Source organism: Montipora capricornis, chromosome 8, assembly GCF_036669925.1.
Source record: "Montipora capricornis isolate CH-2021 chromosome 8, ASM3666992v2, whole genome shotgun sequence".
Taxonomy (NCBI): Eukaryota; Metazoa; Cnidaria; class Anthozoa; order Scleractinia; family Acroporidae; genus Montipora; species Montipora capricornis.
In genome coordinates this window covers 34,974,497-34,997,898 of record NC_090890.1, presented here as the reverse complement: position 1 = coordinate 34,997,898, position 23,402 = coordinate 34,974,497, and the positions used below count along the sequence as shown (strand labels likewise).

Below are 23,402 nucleotides of genomic sequence, written 5' to 3'. Positions count from 1 at the left end.
CATCATGAGAGAAAACACAAAATCAGCACAGCCTCTACTTTGTTATTCCGTGCGTCTAATCTCCCAAGCACTAACGAAGGAAAATCACGCGAGACCAACTATGTCACAGATGCACTAAAAGCCAATGGCTACCCGTCCTCAGTCATCTCTTATATTTCCAAAAATAGAAAGAAGCCACCATCACCAACTGTACCATCACCAGAAGAATTGGTAGCAATGTTCTTTAGTTGGGTTGACCCACAGAATACACCCCATGGATTTGCGTGCCTTCCATATATTAGCGGCTTGACAGAGCCCCTCATGAGATTATTACGCAAACATGAAATTCGAGTCGTCACCAAACCACTTAAAACCCTTCAGCAAGAATTCCCATCCCCAAAAACAAGACAGCCCTTGGACCAACAATGCAATGTTGTTTACAAAATTCCGTGCTCGGACTGTCCGTGGAGTTACATTGGCGAAACTGGAAGATGCTTTTTAACGCGGAAAAAAGAACATCAAAGAAACCTAAAAAATTTCGCGAAAGGGTCAAACATTGCCAGCCATGCATGGAAGAATGACCACTCTATTGACTTTAATAATGCATGCGTGATTGACAAAGGCAACTACCGTGTTAGAAAAACCTTGGAATCCTGGCATACCGCTAAAACTGTTAACGCGGACAATAATTCTAAACCGTTACCGAGACAATACTCTATTTTATTGTAATTTTTTCTAGATCATTCTTATTCATATTTTAGTTCTCACCCGCATCGAATTTTTTACACCCCTTTTCGTATATATTTTAATTCGTGCTTCTTATATTTCATTCGTTAAAGGCTATAGATAGATAGCCGAAAGCTTATAATTTTTAACCAATTTTTAACCAGAGAACGTCTTTCAGATTCACAACATGTCTCATCCTGGTTACGGTGCAATTTTTAATAAGTAATAATAATAATAATAATAATAATAATAATAATAATAATAATAATAATTAAAATGGGATGGATGGACGTGGACATGGTGGACGTGTAAGGAATAGCTCCCCAAAAAATATGATGGCTCGAAGGAAATGGACAGACCAAATGAATGAGGACCTCCTCGAATGTAAAAAAACTGCACAGAGTCTGGTTTCGTCGAACCATGCGCCTCTTAATAGTGGTGGAAGAAAGAAAGGTTATATTGAAGTAATGACTGAGTTATGGGAGGCGAAAGGCTACGCACACCTTGGTTTTAAAAGCCACAATTTAACAACGCAAGCCGCTAGACTTGAGAAAGCAAGCGCCAATAATACTTTTAGATGCAACGATTCAACCGATGGCTGCAGCAGGTCTGAGAGCGAGCCGGCCAAGAGAGAGTTGGTACTCGAAGGAAATAATATTCAAGATGGCTCACAAAGAAATCAAAGTCTTCGCCAAGTTGAAAATGCTAATTCAGCTCAATCGAATTTGCATAGCCTACTAATCGATCAGTCACGCGATTGCAACCAACAACCCCCCACGGGACCATCCAGCGAATTACCAGATCAAAACAAAATAAAGCCAAACCTGCCCGACTACGAGGTGTTTCCCTCTGAAATTAAGAACAAAAAATGGGGCGATATCAGCCACGAAAGCTTCTGCAATTCAATAAATGCTATCTATGATGAAATTGTCCACTACAGGAGAAACATCTTTAATCTACCGTCTGGCCGAGCCGGGAAGAGTTTCGTCGAAGAACTGGCTTTTTGGATCAGGCAATTCAATGTCAATTCCGACCTGAACTCAATCGCTTTAAAGGCCTTCATGGCACTTCCAACCCTGATCCTGCAAAAGCCTTCCGCAACTTCTAAAAGTAAAGAGCATAGCGCAGCATTAAAGCGCCGTTTAACACTCTGGAGGCAAGGAGATCTTAGCCAGTTGCTCAGCGAAGTGAGATTTATCCAGAGAAAGTTTAAGAGTTCGAAGAAGGCAAGAACAGTGGAAGATCTTTCTAAGGTTTTCGCAAAGCTTGTTATGCAAGGAAAACTGTCAGCAGCTTTAAAACTCTTGGAGAATGAGAGTTCATCAGGTTTGCTCGATCTATCACCTGCAGTCCTGCAAGGACTAAAAGACAAACATCCAGAAGCCGCTGAGATTGCAGAGGAGAGCCTGTTACATGGCCCGATCAACTCTATCCCACCAGGTGTGTTTGACCTCATAGATGAGGAAATGATTTTTAAGTCAGCCAGTAGAACCAAAGGCTCCGCGGGACCATCAGGAATGGATTCCGAAATTTACAAACGGATCTTATGCTCAAAGAATTTTAAGAACGAAGGGAAAATGTCAAGGGAAGAGCTAGCCATATTTACAAGACAACTACTCACAAAGTCGTACCACCCGTCTTTGTTGGAGGCATATACATCATGCAGGCTTATACCGCTCGACAAAGATCCGGGAATTCGTCCAATCGGTGTCGGAGAGGTTTTGAGACGGATAATAGGTAAAACTGTGTCCGTGTTCCTTAAAGAGGATATCAAGGATGCTGCGGGGCCCCTACAAGTTTGTGCAGGCCACAGCGCAGGGGCAGAGGCCGCGATACACGCCATGAGCCAGGTTTTCGATGAGGAGGGGTCAGATGGAGTACTGTTGATCGATGCAAGTAATGCATTTAACCAAATGAACAGATCTGTAGCTTTGCACAACATTCAGATTTTATGCAAGGAAATGGCGCTTTATATAATAAACACCTACAGAAGCCCATCTAGACTTTTCATCTGTGGAGGAGGTGAAATACTCTCACAGGAGGGGACAACACAGGGCGACCCCCTTGCTATGGCTTGGTACTCGGTTAATACATCAATGATGATTTATTATTTGAGAGCACACTGCCCGGGGGTTAAACAAGCATGGCTCGCGGATGATTCGGCAGGCGGTGGAGTAATCACATCGCTTTACGATTGGTACAAGCTGTTGAGTCAGGAAGGAGAGAAGTTCGGTTACCTTGTGAATGGGTCAAAGAGTTGGCTTATAGTAAAGTCAGAGGAAGCTGCCGCAGAAGCAGCGAGAGTATTCGGTGATGAAGTTAATATCACTATTGAGGGTCAACGTCATCTAGGAGCGGTCATTGGATCACAAGAATACAAGGATATGTATTGTAAGGAGAAAGTGCGTGCATGGAAAGGGGAACTTGAAACACTATCAGAAATTGCTAAGAATCAGCCCCACGCAGCGTATATCGCTTTTACGAAGGGGTTCAAGTCCAAGTTTACTTATTTTCTTCGCACAATTGAGTCATTTGAGGACTATATCGACCCAGTCCAGGAGGTAATCGACGATCTACTACTTCCAACATTCTTTGGCCAGACAGAGCCCCTTCCCGACGAAGTGCGCCAACTCGCTACCTTGACAACGGCCCAAGGGGGACTAGGCGTGCCGGATCTGAGATCGGAAGCACCACAACAGTTTACCGCATCAGCATCAATCACAGCCGCACATGTAGACTCCATAACAACTCAGAGTACCATCATGATAACAGGCGAAAATTCCGTAGAGGAGCTGAAACGTCACCACCAGGCGCTAAAGGCCGAAAGGGAAAAGGCAAAAATGGAGTCGATTGACTCCACCCTCTCCCCTGATCTTCTTCGATTGGCCAATCAAGCAAGAGACAAAGGGGCCAGCTCTTGGCTTAACGCGATCCCCCTCAAAGATCAAGGTCTAGCTCTTAACAAGCAAGAATTCAGAGACTCTCTGCGGCTACGTTACAACTTGCCTCTCACCGACCTACCAGCCCAGTGCGTTTGTGGGGATAGATTCAATGTTGGCCACGCCCTCTCTTGTAAAAAAGGAGGGTTTGTGGCACAAAGGCATGATGGTGTACGAAACCTACTGACATCATTCATCACCAAAGTTTGTAAGAATGTGGAGGCGGAGCCACGCCTCTTACCTCTTGACAACGAACGGATGCATCTTAGAAGCGCAGTTACCAGCTCAGAGGCACGTTTAGACATCAAGGCGGGAGATTTCTGGTCTAGAGGAGTTACAGCATTTTTCGACGTCAGGGTCACGCATGTTAACTCCAAATGTAACCAGAGCAAGCCGACATCCGAAGTCTTTAAAGACCAAGAAGAGGAGAAAAAGCGGAAATATCAGCAACGAGTGCTTGAGGTCGAGATGGGATCCTTTACACCCTTGGTTTTCGGAACGAACGGTGGGATGGGAAATGAGTGCCAACGATTTCTTAAGCACTTAGCAGACAAGTTAGTACAGAAGGACGGTGAGCCCTATAACAACGTCATTAATTGGCTCAGAACTGTCATCTCATTTGAACTCTTAAGATCAGTACATGCGTGCGTAAGAGGGTCCCGAGTACCTTTCCGGAATATAGGAGACTCTCTTGACGATTGCCGGATTAATGTCGCCACCGCCGGCATTTAAATTTTTAATTTAATTTGAGTTTTATCATTATCATTATTATTATTATTTATTTTTACCAGATACATATGAGATTCAAGTTTGTATGAAAGAGTGCTCAATAAAGTTTGTTATTATTATTATTATTATTATTATTTTCTTTTTTTGAAGTTTTAAAACAGAGAAATACTTAATTGCTTGTAAATTTATAGTTCTTACCTTTTGGAGATATTTTAATGTTTGTAAATATAATAATAATAATAAAATAAAATAATAATAATAATACTGTCTCGCTAGCCGTCGTCGCAAGGTACAGCAAGGACCCAGTTCGAACAGAAGGCATACTATTGCGCCTCTGGCAGCCGCTATCATGTTACAACCATGTATAGAGCGTTCTCACTCACGTGACCAGCAGCCATATTGGATTACCAAAACAAAAGAAAGTATTTGCACAAAAAATAGAATTCAATTCCCGGAGGATTAGTTTGGTAAACCATCATGGCCGCCATTCGTTTGTTTTGGAACGCCAACATGGCCGCCGTGACGTCATGTGAAAACGCTCTATAGACCTCTTTCATAATGACGGATAATTAAAATATTCTTTTGTTTTAATGCTAATATGCCTTACTAGCCTCGCTACGACGAGCAAATTTAAGGGCCCACTGACGTATTTTTTGGGGTGCTTTGCTAAGGATGTAATGGTTAACTAATTTGAGAGAATTTGGCATTATTTTGGTCAGTTTCCAACTTTTGTAAGACAATGACCCTAAATATGACGTCATCATACCACGCCCATAGTCACGTGACCAATAAAAGAAAACTCTAAATTTGTCTCCGTGCTACGCAATTTGGGTATTTAATCGATGGTTTGATAATTTGTATTCGTTTTTGCATCCAGCCAAGCATGGTTTTCTTTTTATTTTGAAAAAACGATACTGAAATACCCATAACTTTCTCAAAAAAGATGATTTTAAAAAATCAATGCTTAGCTATATTCTGTATTTGGGGATGAAACGTGCCATGTAAAAAAAAAATTAATTCAATTTAAAACCGCCGGAAATTTAGCTTTTTTCTCAAACCGGAAGTCAGTTCGTTTACGCATGTGCAGTTGATCTGAGAACGAGCGTATGGAAGGGCGAGGAAAAACCTTCGATGGAAACAACAGTTTGTGTGGTGACTTTTGCTTGAGAGTGGGGTTTCTTGTCAGCTCACGATATGATAACGTCAGTTAGCGGAACTAACATTTCACTTCCTTAGCAACGCTCGAAAAATCCGTCTGTGGGCCCTTAAAAAGAATTTTTACTTCAAAATGAGAGCAGTAGGTCTAATTAACATGAAGACAAAAGAATGTAAAAGTGATCGCCATTTATGAAAGTGGTTTTATGACCTTGGAGCACAGCTTACAGCCAGCTGGAATTAGCTGCTGCAAGCTGGTTTTTGCTGAAGGAGCAAGACCAGAGAACCCGGAGAAAAACCCTCGAAGTAGACTAGAGAGCCAACAAAAACTCAACCCACTTAGTCTTATGGCGTCATTTCCGAGAATCGAACCTGTGTCACATCGGTGGGAGGCGAGTGCTCTCAATACTGCGCCAACAGTGCTACCATGTAAATATTTTCGCTAAATCCAAAATACCCACTGCCACCACAAAAAGTATTGTATTGGGGACCATCTCACACAATTCTAGTACCAAATCTGCTTCAAACTCTAAGCTCTTGATAATTGGCATGCTTCACAAATACTTAACAATTATTTCATGAGTGCGCACGTTGGATGACTGGGATTCAGTGAAAACTAGCCATAAGGGATACTACGGATGGACAAAATATTTATGTACAAAAATCTTTACATACCTTCCTGTCTACTGCTGTGAAATACAAGGATGTCCATAATATTGTTAATATTGCTCTCAATTCGCGTCTGACCCATTCCATTCGTTTTATTAGCTCGGTAAATTGTTGACGAGTCAGCGTAAAAGATATAATCCTCGAACTGTGTCAATGCAAATGTCTTTGGCAGCCCTGACACGACAATTCGCCTATTTGTTCCATTTAAGTTTGCACACTCAATCACCCTCCTTTCTTGATCGGCCCAGAAGATTAATCCGGTCGTAGAGTCGATTGTTAAGCCAGCAGGAGGAGTTGGGTTTTTGAATAAAGTGCGTCTGTTTGATCCATCTAAGTCAGCTATTTCTATAGTTGGCTTTCTTCCACCGTTCACCCAGTACATACGTCTGCAAAAAAGTGCACGTTAACCCTCAAAAGCGTTTTATATTTCAGTCCAGGTGTGAGAAAAATCGAATCCCGTGAAGACAGTCAGGTGCAATTGACCATTTTTAAATCTCCACTCTTGCGCAAGAAATTTAAATGGTAATCAAAATGGTTTCAAAGTTTTTCTAAAAAAGTATTCGTGTTAGAAAAAAAATTCCATCTTCAAATTTCCCAGTACCTACTATCTTAAATAACAGTGAGATGTCGTGCTCGCCCTATAATTTGAATACTGATAGGGCAACCAAAACACGTCAGAACCAAAACAAGCAATTTTCCCTTACTGGTACTGGTTTCGATCGCGCGGAATTTTACAGTTTCACCTTGCCCGATCGCTCACTCTCCGTCCTTAATTTCCAGCAGGGAACCGCAAGGGGTCTCTGTTACATGACACAGAAGTGCCATGCGGGCTGCAAACAGACACCTTCCCCTGGCAAGTTAACGTACAAATTAAACGTTTATGGATATACTAATGTGGAAGAAAGCATGCATTGGAGTGGGAAAAGGTTCCTTAACCAGAATGTCGGCTACCAATCGTTCCTTGTTTCTATCGGTTTAATTTGAAAAGCAGAATTTTACCCTGAGACCGGATCAAGCACCAGTTCATGTGGTTCCCATACATCCTTCCAAATCAAGATTTTTCTGTGTTGCCCATCCAAACGAGACACTTCTATTCGGTGATTGCTTGCGTCCGTCCAATACAGGTTCTTAGCGATCCAGTCCACAGCCAGACCATCCGGAAATGACAAGTCTACTTCAATTATCGGTTCTATGTGGCTGCCATTAAGGAAGGCTCTGCTTATTGTCTTTTGGCCCCCATCCGTCCAGTAAACTTGCATCTCATCAACGTTGAAGTCCAATGCACGCGCATCTTTCACACTCACCAAAGGAATCACTGCTCCGTTGTTGGTATCCAAGGAGATTCTTCTTATATTCTCTTGACTGGAGAACAATAGAAATGCTTCCGGCACTGCGAATCATTAAAAGAAAAGATAAAGCACTGGTTAAAAAAGCAACACTTCAATCCAATTATTGTGCAGAGGCCGATTTTATAAGCTTGATTCCAGAAAAAAACCAAGAGTATCGTATTAAGAAAGCGAGAGTGTTGTTTGCACCTTTATCCAAACGGCAGACCAAGAAGTACAATCCCCACACATCCACTGCACTTGTCACCCACAGAATGTGGTCTCCAGATTCAAGGAAAAATTAACTATGGTAATAACTTACAAATACAACTCTTCTTGTCTGCAAGCATCAGTTCCATTCCATCGGGACACTCGCAATTGACTCCTGTTGGACTGTACAGGCACAAATGACTGCATCCTCCATTATCTTGCTGACAGGGGTTCGAACCTATAAAGGAACATTTTCATCATTTTATTAACCTCAGAGAAGCAGGTTCCTGAGATGTCCTGGTTTTTTTAATTGCCCGGTCTTATAGTATTACAACTTAATATTCAAGACCCAAAAACTGACTTCTTGAAATTGTATCGGGTGTTGACTTATGCAAAAAAACCGATATTAGTCGATGAAACTCAACGATATCATGAAATGTTAGGTACGACCCATGGACTAAACAAAAAACAGAAGGCAGCAAGGAAGACGCGTGACCTAACTGTTTGTCAAAAGGAGATGAAGAACGTTGTGGGTAATACCAAAAGTCCAGCTTGTTGGGAAAAGGGATCATATCACATAATTATAATTCTTATTAATAGTTATTATTCATTCCAGCTAGTAACATAATTCTAACTAATAATAATAACAATTAATTTATATAGTGCTTATCCCTTTACTCTCACGGTGCCTCTCTCCACCCAGGTGTATAAATGGGTACCGGCAAAAATGCTGGGGGTAGGTAACCCTGCGATGGACTGGCATCCCATCCAGGGGGGAGTAGAAATACTCCCAGTCGCTTCATGCTACTGAAACCGGGATAAGCTTCGGCCTAATGAGCCACTTGGCTCGTAAGCAGACTTATTCCTCAAGAGTCCACAGGCGCTTCACATCGATAAAAAAAAAAATTGAAAATTGGCTTTAAAAAATATAATATAACTTAAATAAAATCTCACAAAAAAATGTGACCAATCTCTGGCATACGTTCATAGTTAGTATATTTTTACTCAACAATAAGCCTTTTGGAAAAGAAAAGTCTTCAGGGATTTCTTAAAACTACCTACAGAATCGCACACTCTTAGCTCCTGTGGAAGGGCATTCCAAAGCTGAGTGGCATACACGGAAAATGCCCTGAAACCGTAGGATTTTAAATTATAAGATTGCGTCCACAGAAGCTGCACTTTTCTCGACCTAAGGCTGCGAGGAAACTAGCCGACAAAACAGCGCCTCAGCTTTTTTCAGTAAACTCCACATCGCATCTAAGAATGAGGTTGATGGACCACTCACGGAAAATATTTGACGGTAAGTGTCACACCGAGCCACAGAATTGTAACTGCCAACTCTTTTAAAATGCAAATTGCCATTCTTAGAGCTCTATCGGAATAAATCTGTTATGAAATTTGTGCAACTTATGTTGTGAAAGTTATGTTGACCTCGGAGAGTGCTATCTGTTGGATAGCAACATCCTGAAAATTAATTGAATCCTCATAAAGTCGATCTTCAAATTACCCTCAACCCTCATCCAGTCACAGTTAATCCTCTATCTGCATAATTGAGCCCCAGCCAATAATTCCTGATTAAATTTTCGACCTCGGATATTGCGTTTCTAGCTTTCTGATTGGTTCGCTCATTCTCGGTTATCAACTATCACCGGTGGCTCAGTTGGTTGAACACCGGGCTGTCACGCGGGAGGTCGTGATTTCAACTCCGGAGGTCCCGTCTCACAACCCTTCAATGTTCATAATCCTGTGGGACGTAAAAAAACCCACACACTTGTCGCAAAGGGTAGGGCATGTAGTTCCCGGTGTTGTGGTCTGTCTTTTGTGATGTATCGTGGTTGGGAGGGTAAATGCTCGGAGAAGTTAGCTACACCAAGCTACTCTAAAAATCCGAGGGTAAATAAAGATATATGATATGATATGATATGATATGATATGATATATGAACTCATGTACCGTATTACTTAATATGGAAATTGATTAATAAAATTAATGAAATTGGCTTTAATTTTCAAGTGTCCAAGCATTCATAATTTAATGAAAATTTAATGAAAAATTATTCCATGAGCGCGCGTTGGATATGCATAGGAAATTGTTTGAGCCCAAGTGCATTTCGGGATTTATGGGCACGAGTCATGTTTTGAAAGTTCTGAAAATAGCGCGATCCGTAGGAGAGTGCAATTTGAGAACTTTCAAAACCTCAAGAGTGACCATAAATCACGAAATGCGCGATCAAGTTCATAGGATTTTTTATTTATTATATACTCAACAAAATCACTCCATCCCTTGTTTTCCATAGCAACTTCCGTATTGCACCCTATAACCTATTTATGCATTCGTCATTAAGCAATCAGAAGCACGATATTCTGTTGAGTAATTCTATATAATGTATGACAGATGGTAAATAGCCAACGATTGGTTACTAACCAGTCCCATATCCAACAAGCGGTGCTAATCACAATTGTTAATTACCTGTTTGGATACGTGTAACTGATGAAAATCAAGCGAACTCACCAAGATCAAGGCTGAGGTTGACTGCTTTTAATCCCATCAAATCCGGTAGTTTTTTAATGAGGATTTTTCTGTCCTTTCCAGTGTGTTTATTGACACTTTCTATGTTCCTTTTTCTCCAGTCTGTCCAATATAGCTTATCACCATTAGAAGTAAAACCAAACACGTGTGGAAAATTTTTATTCAACAATGGTCTTCGATTGCTCCCATCCATATTCATAACCTCAATTTTGTCGTATTTAGCATCTGCCCAATAAATCTTTTGCTCATGGAAATCAATGGCAATCCCATTTGCCCATGCTATGGAGCTGTTCACCAAGGTAATGCGATGGCTTCCATCAAGTCCTGCTCTTTCTATCTTTGGATTCTTTCCCCAGTCAGTCCAATACATGTAGCTGACACAAAGAAAAATTAAATACGCTCTTCACTTGATTGTGCATTTGCCATGATTTACTGTACCAACCAAAACCAATATCTATTGCCGGTAGTATTCAAATGGAGATGAGGCACTTATTTTTCGGCTACAAGTGCCTTACTTTTTGCCTTTTGTCTTATTTCCCTCTCAAAAACATCACAGCACTATCTGTAATCAAATGCTCACCCATGAGATGGATCCAAAGCAATCGCTCTTGGTTCATCCAAATTTTCGCTGATGAGAACTTTTCTTGCTGTTCCATTTAATCGACTGACTTCAATTCGATCAGTACCAGTGTCAGTCCAGTACAAATTGCGTGCCACCCAATCAACAGCAATTCCATCAGGACGTTTGATTTGCGAAGCTATGACAACCTCTACATCTGAAACCAAGAAAACAATTTGTTTTAAAGGTAAAAAGTAAAAGGAACTTCTTTTTAGGTGTTTTGTATACTTAACAATGTACACCTTTGGGGGTACACTTTGCATTCAGAAGGAACAAGAGGCTACGGGTAGCCTACACTTTGTTCGAAGGAGTTTCAGCCGATTGCAGTAATTCAGTGATTTTTTAGTTACAATATCTTGGTCAACATTCTGATCAATTCCGTAGTCCGAAGTTCAAAGTCCAAAGTCCCCATTCCGTGACCCAACCCTATGGTTAGGTGCGATCGTAAAAGAGTTGCCAGGCCTGGAGACGGAGCTCCTCTACAAATGGATTTCTTGCAAATGGTTACTAAATGCAAATTTTTGCAATGCCTGCCACTTTGACAAAATATTTTGCGCACACACTTTTATAAATAGGACCACTAAGAATTGAAAACTGGGGGTCCAGAGGGGAGTGGTGAGAGGGACCATTTTTCACTAGTGTGACATGCATTATATGGGCTGCCCGTGTTCTTTGTTTGACCCCAAGAGTTAAAAAAAACTTACGGAGCCTGGTGGCCTCGTTACAAATAGTCCATATCCATACCTGTGCCATCCACTCTGGATCTCTTAATTTCAAGATTCTCATCATCACTCCAATAAATGAATTTGTCGATAGGGTCAAAGTCAATAGCAACTGCATGTCTGATTCCAAAAACTGGAACAACAATGTCAGTAAAATGGGGTGTATCCAGTGAGATAAGCCTGATATCCTCTTTCCTTGCCAATAAGAGAAAGTTAACTGGACCTGTAAATTAGAGAAGCATTAATGAAGTCAATTTAGAAAACACTAACGATGCTGATAACCCAGTTACCTCAGGTAAAACAGCAAATTTTAACTATTAACAATGACGGTAATTGAACTGAGTGGAGTGCAATTTGGTCTAATATAAGTGTAAAATCGAACGAGTGCACAGCAAAGTTGGGGGAACAAAACTTGCCTTTCTTTGTCTTTCATTTTCCTGCAATTTGATTGGTTACTTTAAGCAAGCCTTGATATCTAATTGGTTGTTTTGTTTTAGTATTCCTTTCTCATTGGCCGTGGAAAAGGAGTTATTTAGAGCAATAAATAGTGCGATTCTTGTGCGATTCGTGAATAAAGCGCTCTACTGAGAGCCAATCAGATTGCAAGGATCGCCAGTGATTTCTAAATGCATGTAATCGTAGGCCGCGCACTAACCGATTGTGCCATCCTTGCTCCTCACCTTTACTGTCTTAAACCTACGCATTTAAAATCAGAAAATGATAATCTATTATATTAGAACAAGATAGTTTTTACTTCATAGGGAACTTAGTTCCCTGACGACAGCTTTAGGCCTTGCCTTGAGAGAGCCGGAATACACTGTACCAAATGAGTTTAAAAAAACTGACTTTTACCTTGCTCACATGTCATTTGATCTATCATAAGCCTAACACCAGTGGGACATGCGCAGGAACGACCATTGGTATTCAACAAACACAAATGACTGCATCCTCCATTAGTGGTCGAATTGCAAGGATTTTTACCTGTAAAAGAAGTAAACAAGCAGTGGAGTTACAGTGTAAATTATTGCAATAGACCTAATCGGTTAACTCAATGTTGCATCCAATTCATACCCTTTGGGAAATAAAACGTTTTGTCCCAGGTGATACTATAAACAAAGAATCTTAACCACGGGAGATTTGTACTGGATACATAATTGGCCATGTTTTCACGCGCGGTTTTTCAGGTCACTTAGCGACTAACAACCGAAAATCCGCGAAAACAGTTCCTTTCCCAACTCACTTAAAGTTAAGCAATTCGCCAAATTTCAATAGAATTCTAATTAAATTTAAGCCACCAAACCAGGTAGCTTAAGGGGGGCGGCATTTAACCACAGAAAGACAATGGTTGCTGAAGAAGCTTTTAGTAAAAGACCCTTACAAAAAGGTTGGATGGATGGTTCTATGAAATAACTTTTTCAATGGAAATCTGTCAACACTTCAAACAGAAGGCGCATGCGCAACTAGTCCCAGTCTTCTGCCGTGCGTTTCAGTGAAAAACAGGTAAAAGCCCCCAGGAAACGAAAGGAAGAGGCGGTTTTTTAAACGGATGGGAACCGTCCCATCTATTTTCGTAAACTGTAGCATGGAATTTCTATTTGGACAAAAAATGGAACTGATATTTTGGAAAGTGTGTCAAAGAAGGACCTTATGACGTCATAATGTTTTGTGAAATAATTTCTTTTAAAATCCATGCTACAGATTTTGTGTTAGAATTTTCTCATACTGTTGCATTAAAAAATGAGAACAACATAGTTAAATCGCTGAGTTTTTAGGCATTTTCTGTTTGGTCACGTGATTGACCAAATATGGTTGTGAGTCGAATCATACAAAGGTATGTTAGGGCCGATTTACACGATACGATTTTGTCGCATGCGACAAGCTCACGACAGGCCTACGACATGACTTACGATTGTCGCAGCGTTTTAAAACATGTTTTAAAATGCTACGACATTTTTTCTGACGTACACAACAATCGTAAATCATGTCGTGGGCCTGTAGTAAGCCGTTGTCGCATGCGACAAAGTCGTACCGTGTAAATCGGCCCTTAGATAGAACACATTTGGCAAAAAAGGATAACTGAAGAGTTAAAGGAATCCGAGAAATGACTGTTTGAAGGGGTCTATTGCAACGGATTGGTTGTTAAGAGCTACCCCTCTTAAGCGAGTTATCATTTTTATCATTGCATTGGCTGCTCTTTCCTCATTTAATCTTACCCGTGAAAACCCGTCTGGAAAAGTTGCGTAATTGGGTCTTTCCTGTCATACATATCTGGAATCTTGAAAGATAATGGACTTCGTTGAGCCGTGTCAAATTCAGCTGTATTTCCAATATCTTACTAATTGTAGTGTTGTGTACAACACTGAGACCAAATGGAAAATTCTCTGGTAACTTTTCCTGGTTGGATATAGAGAGAGAAGGAATCGAACACCTCGAGTGGATCTGTGATTTCTGTTGTCTGGCTATTTATACAACAAACTTACCAGGTCTAGGTTGCTGTCTTTTCGATTCAAATGCCCGAATACCCATATGAGGATATGCATTTGATGAAATCATTTGGCACCGCATTCCAATATTCTTGTTTGAGGAGTGAATCCCTCTTGTCTTCCAATCTGTCCAATATATTTTATTACCGTACAACGTCAAATCATATGGATGACCCAAAGAACATTGTGAAGGAGATTTAAATACTTTCTCACGGCCTGAGCCATCATAATTTGCCTTATCTATATAAAGTAATTTGGCATCTGTCCAATATATTTTCTGAGCGCTGTAGTCTATTGTCAGCCCATTGGGCCAATAAATGTCTTGTTGGATAATTGACTGACGATTTGAAGCGTCCATTTCTGCGCGCTCTATTTTAGGCTCTTTTCCCCAATCAGTCCAAAACATGAACCTGCAATACAGAAATCAAAAAAGGTTTAGTTTTGCTGACAAAAAGAACACTTACAGCTGACTGAGTACGATGTATCTATAGGACGAATTTTGTAGACGAAGGAAACGAGTCTTATGGCTCAAGAATCTCTTCGGTTGCACGTATTACTGAAAAAATAGAAATTGAGAATCACGCGTTAGCGTCAAACAGCAAACGGCAAACGACAGGCCAGCTGCTGATTATCATTAGGCATGAAATTTTCTACTACTCTGGCTTTCCAAATGGCTCGGCGGTCGAAGGTAACAAGCCAGAAATGAGCGAATACTATATTTATACTAGCGGTTTCAAAGAAAAAAATAGAATGAAAGGTTTGCAATTGTATGTACTTTTGTAATTTGACGCTGTTGGTATTCAGAGTACCACAAAAATACGAGACAAAATGCGTGCCGCGCCGGCAGCACGATTATTTTCCTCTTTCAACCAATAAAAATTAATTATTTGGGACCTTTAGATCGGAGGACGAGGACAACTACAAGTCTTAACTTCGAGTACGGTCACGAGTACGCGTTTTCCGTTGTGAGCATGCGCACTTCGAAAAATGTCGGCCTCCAAAACGTATGCGCATGCGCATGCTTCGATCTAAAGGTCCATTACTGTTAGCACAACGAGTGCGACTTCGAGTGCAAGTTCTGGGATTATTGAAGAATGCGCGTCCGTACGGTGCAGCACGACTTGCTCAAGTCGTCTGGCAAGATAATCTGCGACAACTTTACATCGAAAAGTCGTAGCGGAAGGAAAGAGTTTATCAAAAGGAAACTGCGTCTGTTTTTCGTCGTTTACTGTAAAGGACTTCCACAAGTAAAAGCGCAAACACCAGCAACTCATTCAAAATTAACTGGTGCCGAAATGTGAACTTCATCCCGTATAATAGTATTTTCTGCAGATTGGAACTCGTCTTATAAGCTTATCTAAATACGTCGTGGAGCACGACTTCGACAACGAAATACAAGTTGTACTTGATCTCGTACCCGCACTCGTTGCCGATGCTAACATTCTCTCATGATATTCTTGTTTTGTGGCTTTGTCGCAGCCGTAGCCGTCGTCGTTTCTTAAACTCCCTATTGCAGTAAACACGATGCTGAATAGTAGTGATTGAGACGGCAAACGGCAACGACGGTAGCTAGTTGTCTTAAAAGCAGGGAAATTCTTTATGTTAATTTCTTCCTCTATCTCTGCATAGAAGTTGAACGAAATTTGTAAATCACTCAGAGGCAAAAATGAGATAGAATCAACTTGCAGTTCCTTAAGTTGCTTTTTGGCAAATCGCAAATTTCAACCTTAGTTATTATAATAATTGTCGTCATTCAGTTTGCGATGCTAAATCTCTCTAACGTCTGAATGTCTGTGATAATACACTTGGCTCGTTTTCTTATTTTTTGACTTGTTTGTACACAGCTACAGTTTTTTTAGAAGAAACTTTGTTGTAAGATCGTTGAGGCTGAAATTATCCAAACTGTTAAGAACGTACTAAGAACGTACCCAGGCTGACAGTCAGTTAAGAACGTCTTTATTTTCTTATTTGTTTTTATGAGTAGTATAAATAAAGGTAAGAGAAATGTAGAACTGTAGTATAACAAGACAATTTAACAAATACTTAAAGACATTTTTTAATTTTAACATTGTCGTTTTCTTATTGCGTGCTACATTGAGAACAGTTCATTTAAGTTCAGTTTTAAGCAAACAGACGCAACAACTCCCAATATTGTTGGGATTTCGTTGTTGGTTTTGCAGGTGTTGTATAGTGTTGGCAGTTGTGTACAAAACGACGCAAAAACTCCTAACGACGTAAGGGCTTGCAGTGTGTTATGGGAAGGATACTATCCAATAACAATAACGATGATTATGACGATAATAATAATAATAACAATAATAATAATGATGATAATAATAATAATAATAATAATAATAATAAAATAATAATAATAATAATGATGATAATAATAATAATAATAATAATAATAATAATAATAATAATAATAATAATAATAATAATAATAATAATAATAAGAAGAAGAAGAAGAAGAAGAAGAAGAAGAAGAAGAAGAAGAAGAAGAAGAAGAAGAAGAAGAAGAAGAATGAAAATAAAGTTCAGCCTCAGCTCCAAAATTAGACGTCCTTACAAAAAAGGGGTGTACTACTACAAATTTAGATAAAGGGGGATTGTCAAATGAAGCCCGTGTTATGAAACAATTTTTTCACAAGTAGAATGGCGCACCAAGTGCAATGTATGCACTTATAGTTTATCTGTTTTGCTCCTTTCCTAATTTATGCTGGTATAGAAAGCTGGGCTATTGTAGATTCTAGGGTACCCGTCCACTTATTTGCATGTGAATAACGTCTATTGTTATATGTCTCGTTGCCACTGCAAGAGTATAATAATGGCAGGTAAGTTCTAGGGTATTCCAGAATCGCTCCTAAAGCCCTCCCAAGAACAGTCGCTCCCACTCATTCCGCCTGAAGCCCCTAAATTGCTTTATTCGCTCCATCGGCTGTCTCATGCGGTCGCCAAATACGTACGTTCGCTACTGCTTGATGTAAAATTCTGGGTGGTGGCTTTTAATAGCACAAACTGAATGTTATAACTCGGAGGTGATTCTCAGTTATAATCAAAATGGCGTTCTACATTCACATATCTCTGGCTGAAAGGAGCGATTCTAGAATACTCGGTCACTATATATTGTATTCTTGTAGCGGCATCCTTTGAAGAACGAGGCATATAACAATATACGCTAATCACGGGATGAAACAGTTGAGGGAAAAAAATGAGTCGGCTTCTTTTCCTTTTTAGAACTGTGACAATAACAATTGACCGACGTCCAATTTTCAATGCTTTTTAGTATATTTGACTGGTCGGGGTGACTACGCTATTTCAAGCAATATAACCAGGGAAAAAGAAATTTAATCCAAGCAGTAGTTATGAGGACGTGCCTTGAATGTACCAAAGTGGTTAATGGCGTTTTTTACGCGAGGAACACGAAACAAAATTGTTCACACTTACCCATAGAGCGGGTCAACGGCAATTGCTCTTAGAAGACCCAAATTTTTCCAAAACAGAACCTTTCTATTAGTTCCATCTAAGTTTGCAACTTCTATCCTATTTGTTTGCCAATCTGAATCACCACAGTCGGTCCAATACAACTTTCTTGCCACCCAATCTACAGCTAGGCCTTCGGGTTTCCTCAAACCCAACGAAATCACATCCTCTACGTTTCTTGTCGTTCCTCTAACGGGTATACGCTTGATTTTCTCCAAGATAACATCCGTCCAGAAGACATAGCCCTCCGCAAAGAAGAAATCCACTGCAATAATTGAGTCGTCCAAACCATCGACTACTATCGTCTCTGTAGCTGTATGGTTTTTGTTAATTTTTTGAACTATCCTTATGTCCTTGCGATTGGCATATAAAAGCTTGGGAGAATACGCTGGGGACAGAGAACGAAATCAAAAGTCGAAACTAAGGTACAGAAGAAATGCTTTTCACCTCTTAGACTAACGAGAACGTTTCATCGATCCCAAGACCTCGAATTCGGCGGCAACTTTCTCCAAGGATTCGCTAACCAAATTAGTATTATAACCTTCCCCTTCCACAAAATTTTTGAAATTTTCTTTCAAGCTAGCAGCACATTTAATATTGCACTACCTCTGGTGATGTACCGCACATATATAGATAGTTAGCGTTTCTGACTTTCCTCAGCACAGAATGCTTCATAGCTTGGTCTTCTTAGTCTTTTTGTTGGTTATTACAGATAAATTTTGCATACGTGAACATTTAGCGACTTAGAACAGGTGTATTATATTCTGAGCGACTGGTCATCTGCAATAATCTGTTGCGTGATCATGACTTTCTTTTCGTGAAGTACCTTTATTCAGCAGAGTTCAGCCAGAGTTTCCAAAGATATTCAAAAAGGCCTCAAAGAGGCAAACACGCAGATTTTGTCTAGCTCTTTAGAAAGTAGTAGGATTTTGGATCGATGCAAAAAAGATTCTTTGCTCCCAACATACAATCTCTAATATTGTTTTCTTTCCTTGTTAACTTTAAACAGCTAGCTATATATAGTTTCAACAAAATACTGAGTTAAGCAATATTTACTACTTGAACAAAACGGTTCTCCTAACATAAAACTAGTATCATGCTTTACACTTCTGCTTCACTAATGTTTTGCTTTGGTGCTTTTAGCCACTTTAAAGTTTGCTGGTAGTTTTCAATCTTCTCTCTTAGTATTTTCTAGTAATATAATTCTTAGTCTGTATGCACTATGTGTGCTTTGAATGAAAATGTAATTAACCACTACTATACCCTGGGGACTTTTCAGGGTCAATGAACAACACTTTGTGGGGGACTTTGCCAGACTGCTTATTATGGCGCAAATAACAGCCGTGCACTTTACAATCTTAACTGAATAAAACGTAGTTTACACAGGTATCCTCAGAACAGTGTGAGTGACAGACCACCACACCGGGAACTACGTGCCCTACTCTTCTCGAACAGTATGTGGGTTCCACACAAGTGAAATGAGCTGAGACGAGGCCTACGGTTTATCGTCCTCATCCGAGAAGACTGGAATTTGCGGGTGTAGTTACAAAGGCAGCACTTTTTTCGGTGCTCAGTGGCTGAGCTTCCGATCGCTTTGGCGCTTCGCTATCTCTTGCTTTCTCGCTCCACCCTCTTTCCTAACTGATGTATACTGGATGTTTTGTACTTATGTGTTGTTTGTGCCGGATTGAAGGTGCATAAAGTAAACAGAAGGCGTTCCAAACTAAATCGTCCTTTTCCATTTTAGGAAAATTCCGCTAAAAATGGCGATATGTTATGTTTTTGAGCTCACTCTTTTTTAAAATGCAAGTTATTGCCTATATTCTGTCGGAATGATTTCATCTAAAAATCAAACTCGCTCTCCTTGGTCAATTTTACGCGGACTTTAAATGGATTCCGCAGGATGTATTACAGTTTCACTTTTTTTTCTCAGATAAAATCAGTTTGACTTAAGTCCGATTTTTGGACCCAAAATTCTTACTTTGTTTTTTCTAATTAAGACTATTACTATGAAGCACCTTGTTTTCATTGTCGCCAACAATGGATATTTTTTTGTCCGATTTTCGGAACCAAAATTTTTCTTTCAGTCCATCATTTATGGGTTGCGGACGACCACGGATATTAATTATTTGGAGTCCGATTTTCGGACCCAAATTTTTTCTTACAATCTACCCTTTTTTATTGTGACCGACGATGCTTATTTTTTGAGCCCGATTTTTCGACCCAAAATACTTACTTTTTTCTGATAAGGATAACTTTCAGTCTATCGTGAATTGTGGACGACGATGCTATTCTCAGAGCTATGTTAATTCCGATTTCTATTCACGTGAAATGCCCATTTTACGAACGGATAACACTAGTTGGAATCCGTTTTTGGGGCCAAAACATTATGTTTGACTTGGCTTACAGCTGATGGCGTTAAATTCTCTCGAATCGTCGAGAAATTGTTTTGAACGACATGGGATTGCAATTGATACGATGCCATAGGTGCAGAAAATGGCAACCTTGAAGCTTGGTTAATTGGCACTGTCAAGTAAATTTCAACACAACCGTGCATAGAGCCGTTTAATCCCTTAAATTTATTATGAATTCCTTGTTTTATTCTGCATACAAAAGATTCATTTACGAATCTATAACCTTAAAAATGAAAAGTAACATAATAATAAAGATGATATAACTCAAGCATTCCACAGAGAGTTCAACTGACACAAAGAGTTGAATGTCCTCTCTCTTTAACAACTTGCAACTGATACGCTCCTTATGAATTCCTTTGTTTCTTCGGCTATAGAAAATTTATGCATTCAAAGTTTGCTCTATCACTGACAACACAATATCTGCCATTTTTGATTGCCGCTTTTAATGCAGTTGATGTGTTAAGGCATAAAACAAGATCCTCCTTTTCACAAAAATGATTAATCAGCCACTCGAAAGCTTCAGTGGCCTTGTCTCCGGGAACGGTACCACGGCGCTCGCAGATGACCAGGTTATCCCTGGATTCTCCATTCTGAAAATTCGCTAGCCCTCTTGACAATCCAGAAGACAATGCCCATGAAGTGGCCAACCAGTGGCCAACCACAAAAGCAGAATCGCAGCTGGCAAGACTCAAGTTATCTACGGAAGAAAAAAAATAGAGGCCCCTCAATAAATATGTATATATCCAATGTTTTTACTTGCACACTGGCCTGTTTTTTATTAGCTATCGTTGTGAATGTTTATAATATATAATAAATCAATAATAATGACATAAAAGAATTAAGAGTTTATAATTGAGGGCGGGCATCATAGGGAGCGTAAGCACACGCGTTTTTGAGACGCAGACGGCAACCGGAAGAAAACATTTCGCATGCCAGGACAGTGGTGTCTCCCACATTTTTATACTTATCATCTCTACTGAAGACAAGAAAAAAGGAAAACAGCTCACTTCCGCTTGCCGTCAGCCTCTAAAAAACGCCCGTGCTTAAGCTCACAAGTATGTTTTGGGCTCGACTGAGACTCATTTTACCCGAGTCACTAGGTGAAGGTTAAAATGAGCTCTGAGAAGGGCCCAAAACATATGTATGTCCAAGAACACTAACTCTATCATTAATATTATTACTAGTTATAGCTGTCACTAAAGTGCCAACGAGCCAAGCTTGCGTGATCTGGCGGCTGCAAACATCACGCGGCGTACTCGTGCTTAACTCTCATTGGTTATCGCTACGGTCAACATTTCATCGCTTTGGTCTACATTACAGCTTTTGGTCTACATTACACTCAAATTTGAAGCGCTTCTGAGATTTCGTCCGCCTAAAAATCTTCTCGCGGCTCTATAAGCTGCCGCCTCGCCAGGCCTTCTGTCTTCAGAAGGCCTGACTCGTTGGCAATCATCATCATCATCACCATCATGGTAGAATGCGGTTTATGACGCCAGAAGACAACAAAAACGAAAAATAACGATTGAGGCAAGAGCTTTGGTTTGCCTGTTACTAGCTACGGCCCTCACAAAATTCAAAACAAATTTTGATAATTGATTTTAAATTATTCACACTTAATCCACCACATGTACGCATTGCGGACTTTTTTTTTATTAATAGAACCGAGTTTTAAATATGAGCGATTCTGTACCTCGGATAACATTTAAAAGTATTTTTATTGATTGATTATTTTGTTAAATAACTTGATTCAAATGGCTTACTACAGTAGTTTGATTTTCGTATTTTTGTTATTATGTTAGTTATATGCCATCTATATATGGAACTACCAATAAATTGTTGCAGGAGCCCATGGGTTCCTGACTGTTGTTGTTGTTGTTGTTGTTGTTTTTGTTGTAGTGAAAGGTCATGCAGGTGTCTCTAGGGTTACCTTAAGTACACCAGTGTGAACTCCATTAATTGATGACTGTGCCCCCTATTGTTATTGCGCACACGTTTTGCGCATCTCGAGATACTCTGGTTTACTATCGGTGATGCTTACCAATACAGTGATATTTTTACGCCCTTTAAAACTATCCGGAGAAAGTAAATCTTAGTAAGTACTTTTGGTATCCAAAAAGAAACTTGTGGGTAACAGTGCATTTTTCAGAGATAATTAAGCTTCCATTTGAGAAAGAACGCCATACATTGCTTTGTAATTTATAGCTTTTTACAGATATTATTCATCAATAATTATCTTTGAAAATGAGAGATTACCCCGTATTTTCTTTCTGGATTTCAATAACACTTGTTAAGACCTACATTTCCTGCATAATCATAAAACGGGGCAAAAATACTATTGAATTCGTAGGCACCGTCCTTAAAGTAGCAGAAACATCTGAGCTATGTTATTAGAACAAAAGTTATTATTCTAACTCCGGCACATTAACAGTCATCTTTTGACCTACGTGTATGCGACTGCTTTCTCAGACGTCCAATCCACAAAGTACAAGCCTTTGAAATGTAAACGTGATCTGATACAAAATACAGAGGATTTTATTTGTTTTTGGCATGAGACAAAAGTGTAGTTTGGGGTCATTGCATGTGCTATATTTGATTGTAGAAGATTTCACATGTAGCTTTGCATGTCACACACAGTTGACCGCGTTAAACGGATCAAGTGCCCATCAAGCGATAAGTACAGTCACAGGATGACACAGCATGATAATTGAAGCCGGGAATTGAAGTCATCTCACTTACATTTGCTCAATAAGCAAATGTAATATTGCTGGTTTTCACTGTCACACCATCATCAAAACCATTCAACAAATAAAGTCAAGAATCAAAGAGACTAAAGAAGATGAATATTCAAACAGTTTCTCAAAGATTCAGGGCTGTGCGATGTTTCGTGCGGGAGATAGTCGAAGAAATGTTTTACTCAAATTTACAAGGCTTTGTATGGAGGCACCATGTTTGTGTCCCTCTAAGGGGCAAACAAAAACACAGGTCATCCAGTTTTGATATAAAAAGCCTGTAGTCGTCTTCTGAGGACTCATAAATATCTACGTGGTGAGACGTTCGTCTTGTTTGATATGTTTCTCAGACGTGCCGGGATCTCGGCTAAACGAGCCAGCCCTCCTAACCGGGCCAGCCGGCTCATGTAACGGCCCCGTAAACCTACGTGATTTTAATATCGTGTCACGCAAAAATTCTACTTTGCTTTATCAAAGGACGAAAAACCCTATCAAACTGAAAATTTGTAAAAAGATAAGTCTTCAGCTGTTCTAAAAACTAACTAACTAAACTTAAATTTCAAAAAGATTGATAATTCCTTATTTTTTTAATGTTGATGACGTCACGTGAAAACCAAGAATTGATGACGAAGAAATGTACTGAACTCCTCACTCACTTCGTCACTTCGACACTCATGGAATTTGGCTGCGT

At 39.8% G+C, this 23,402-nt stretch overlaps 3 protein-coding genes across 5 annotated transcripts in view; 1 reads left to right on the top strand and 2 right to left on the bottom strand.

Moving 5' to 3' along the window:
• Positions 1-23,402, bottom strand: part of LOC138014528 (myotrophin-like) — a 463,943-nt gene that overhangs the window by 225,779 nt on the left and 214,762 nt on the right. The window lies entirely within an intron of this gene.
• The window catches only part of LOC138014512 (low-density lipoprotein receptor-related protein 6-like), a 43,310-nt gene that overhangs the window by 7,823 nt on the left and 12,085 nt on the right, over positions 1-23,402 (bottom strand). For 2 of the 3 annotated variants that reach the window (XM_068861598.1, XM_068861600.1), the window contains exons 2-10: positions 17,533-17,956; positions 14,083-14,495; positions 12,455-12,583; positions 11,625-11,825; positions 10,842-11,037; positions 10,244-10,635; positions 7,845-7,970; positions 7,197-7,587; positions 6,204-6,583 (exon numbers count right to left, since the gene is read on the bottom strand). In XM_068861598.1, coding sequence (XP_068717699.1) covers positions 6,204-6,583; positions 7,197-7,587; positions 7,845-7,970; positions 10,244-10,635; positions 10,842-11,037; positions 11,625-11,825; positions 12,455-12,583; positions 14,083-14,495; positions 17,533-17,956 — 2,652 coding nt within the window. The remainder of the gene's footprint in view (positions 1-6,203; positions 6,584-7,196; positions 7,588-7,844; positions 7,971-10,243; positions 10,636-10,841; positions 11,038-11,624; positions 11,826-12,454; positions 12,584-14,082; positions 14,496-17,532; positions 17,957-23,402) is intronic. The other variant, XM_068861599.1, reaches the window with a different exon arrangement.
• LOC138014519 (uncharacterized) lies at positions 1,432-4,427 on the top strand. Its single transcript, XM_068861609.1, has one exon. It carries the CDS (start codon positions 1,767-1,769, stop codon positions 4,374-4,376), a length of 2,610 nt encoding a protein of 869 aa, XP_068717710.1. The 5' UTR covers positions 1,432-1,766; the 3' UTR covers positions 4,377-4,427.

Coding starts and splice junctions, on each gene's coding strand:
- LOC138014519 (XM_068861609.1), top strand. CDS start 1,767: ATGGCACTTCCAACCCTGATCCTGCAAAAGCCTTCCGCAACTTCTAAA.